The sequence below is a fragment of the Squalius cephalus genome, assembly GCF_949319135.1.
Source record: "Squalius cephalus genome assembly, chromosome: 8".
Lineage (NCBI taxonomy): Eukaryota > Metazoa > Chordata > Actinopteri > Cypriniformes > Leuciscidae > Squalius > Squalius cephalus.
In genome coordinates, this window is record NC_137129.1 from 38,937,189 (window position 1) to 38,939,776 (window position 2,588).

General features: G+C 34.4%; 1 protein-coding gene across 1 annotated transcript; it reads left to right on the forward strand.

The window, feature by feature from the left end:
• Positions 1 to 358: 358 nt before the first annotated feature.
• Positions 359 to 2,302, forward strand: LOC307162978 (C-type lectin domain family 4 member F-like; the record flags this gene model as incomplete). The annotated part of the gene is made up of 5 exons (XM_079878767.1): positions 359 to 410; positions 1,616 to 1,642; positions 1,768 to 1,788; positions 1,936 to 2,093; positions 2,186 to 2,302. The coding sequence occupies exons 1-5, from the start codon at positions 407 to 409 to the stop codon at positions 2,300 to 2,302; spliced, it is 327 nt and encodes a 108-aa protein (XP_079734893.1). The 5' UTR covers positions 359 to 406.
• Positions 2,303 to 2,588: the final 286 nt, after the last annotated feature.

Below are 2,588 nucleotides of genomic sequence, written 5' to 3' on the forward strand. Positions count from 1 at the left end.
TGCCGTACCGACTCTTATTCTACCTGACAGATTGGAGTGGTGCAGATATGTCACTTTAGTAGGTCAAAACATGGAAACGAGTTAGCAGTTTAGCACTTCAGCTTCTATCAACCCAAATTTAATGTTTTTTTGTTGTTTGTTTGTTTGTTTTTTTGTTTTTAATGAAATTTTGGTTAAATGGCTGAAAAAAGTCTTTGGAGAACACTTTTAAATTTTATTGTACAACATAAAAATACATCAGCTGAACCAATGCAAGGATACAGAAAATATTTCCTTTATCTTTTCAAATTTCTATCCACATAAAACAGACAAGGAAGTTTGTTCCTCAAAGTGGACTAAAGTTCTTCTGATCGTCCTCGGTGTCTCTCTTGTTTTGGCTCTTGGAGGTCTCTGTGTTCTGGGGATCATGTGTGAGTATATCTCTCTCTCTCATATATATATATATATATATATATATATATATATATATATATATATATATATATATATAACTTTTTCCTTTTAACACAGTAAAGAGCTCATACTGTCCATTTTTGCCTTTATGGACATGATTGTTTTTACATAATCAAATGGAAGAAACACAATGTACTGAAAGCTACTAGGTCAGAGGTGCCCAATCCTGCTCCTGCTGATCGACTGTCCTGCACAGTTCATCTCCAACCCTAATCAAACACACCTGCTTTTAATTTTCAAGTGATCCTGAAGACCTTAATTGGTTGCTTCAGGTGTGTTTGATTAGGGTTGTAGATGAACTGTGCAGGACAGTCGATCGGCAGGAGCAGGATTGGGCACCCCTGTACTAGTTGTTGCACCCAGCAGCTGGGCACTCCTCCTTAGTCCTTTGCCATTCCATCATGAACTACATTTCCCATAAACCTTTGCCCTGACACATTATGTTCTGATTAGTAGTGTTTGATTAGGGTTGGAGATGAACTGTGCTGGACAGTCGATCAGCAGGAGCAGGATTGGTCACCGGTGTACTAGTAGCTTTCAGTACATTGTGTTTCTTCCAGTTGATTATGTAAAAACAGTCATGTTCATAAAGGCAAAAATGGACAGTATGAGCTCTTTACTGTGTTAAAAGGAAAAAGTTAAATAAAGTCTTGGGATAGCTATAATGTTTATTTTTATGACTGGGTATGTTTAGCCATAAAGTAATAATAAATTTAAAAAAATCAAACAATATGGACCATAAATTCCATATCTCTGTTACTTTGTGGAGAAGAGAAGATGAGTATCATTAACTGAACAGAGCTGCTCACACTTACATTTTCACTTCAACTAAAAAGAGAAAAAGACATGATTGTTAGGAAACCAGTTACAATTTTTAAAGTTATAATTTAGAGACATTTTAAGAAATAATCATTTGCCTGTTGAGAGTATGTTGACAGTCTGTGTAGTTGTATAGCTGAGCTCCAGAAAATCAGTAATGAGGTGACAGTTACAGATTTGAAAAAAGACAAATGTGGGAATAAAGAACCCTAAACTCTAACACAAACAATTTTAGCATATAAAGGGTTTTTCAGGACGACACCGTTTTAAATAGAACTGTTACTACGTGTAAAGAACTATCTTTCGAGTGTATTTATACTGCAATTGTTTTTTCTTTAATCAGATGGCATGCAAGAGACCAAAAGCACAAGTGAGTAAAATATATTTAATGCACCCAGTACAACGTTTCATTAACAGTTTGTAAAGAGAAATTACTACTTAATGATTTTGTCTGTTTTTTATTTTTATTTTGTTATTCATAACTTTCTGTACCAGAGCAACTGTTATTTTACAAAGGTGAGCTATTTCTTTTCTAGTCACATAACACAGGCTTAGACAAAATGTTTGTTCATTTCTGCACATTAAGCCAAACTTTGATTAACTTCAAGATTGTTATGATCTGAAGAATGTATCTTTTCATATGTTTTTTTTTTTTTTTTTAAGCATTCACAGCTCAGACTTTGAACAGTGACATGAAGTTGAGAGATTGGGGTGGAAAGTTGTATTTCTTCAGCTCTGAAAAACTCAACTGGTCAAGCAGTCGTGCTTTCTGTGTTTCAAAAGGAGCCGATCTGGTGACCATAACCAGCCTACCAGAACAGGTAAGACTGAGAAATCTAACTGTTACTGAGAAAGTAACTGATGTATTCATTAATTAATTCAGTCATTCATTCATGTGCCTTTTCTCTATTAGATATTTCTGTACTCTGAAATAAAAGACCATTACTGGATTGGTCTCAATGATCTGCAAACTGAAGGACGCTGGGTTTGGGTGAATAACCAAACTCTCACTGAAACTGGAGTACAGTAAGAACTCTGTCTGCAATTGTTTGTTAATCAATGTAACACACTGTTCGACTACAGGAAAGAACATTAAAATATTTGCAATAATGGTATATTTTACAACAGCGGTTCTCAAAGTGAGGTCCGTGAACAATAGCCAGAGGGTCCGCAAAATAATTTGCTATACCGTAGTTTCCATAGTATTATTATTATTTTATTTTATTATTTATTTTTTGATCAGCTGCTAATCCAATCCACTATTTATTTTATAGGCTATATATATTTTTCATTCTTGTTTTGTTCTGAATAACGTT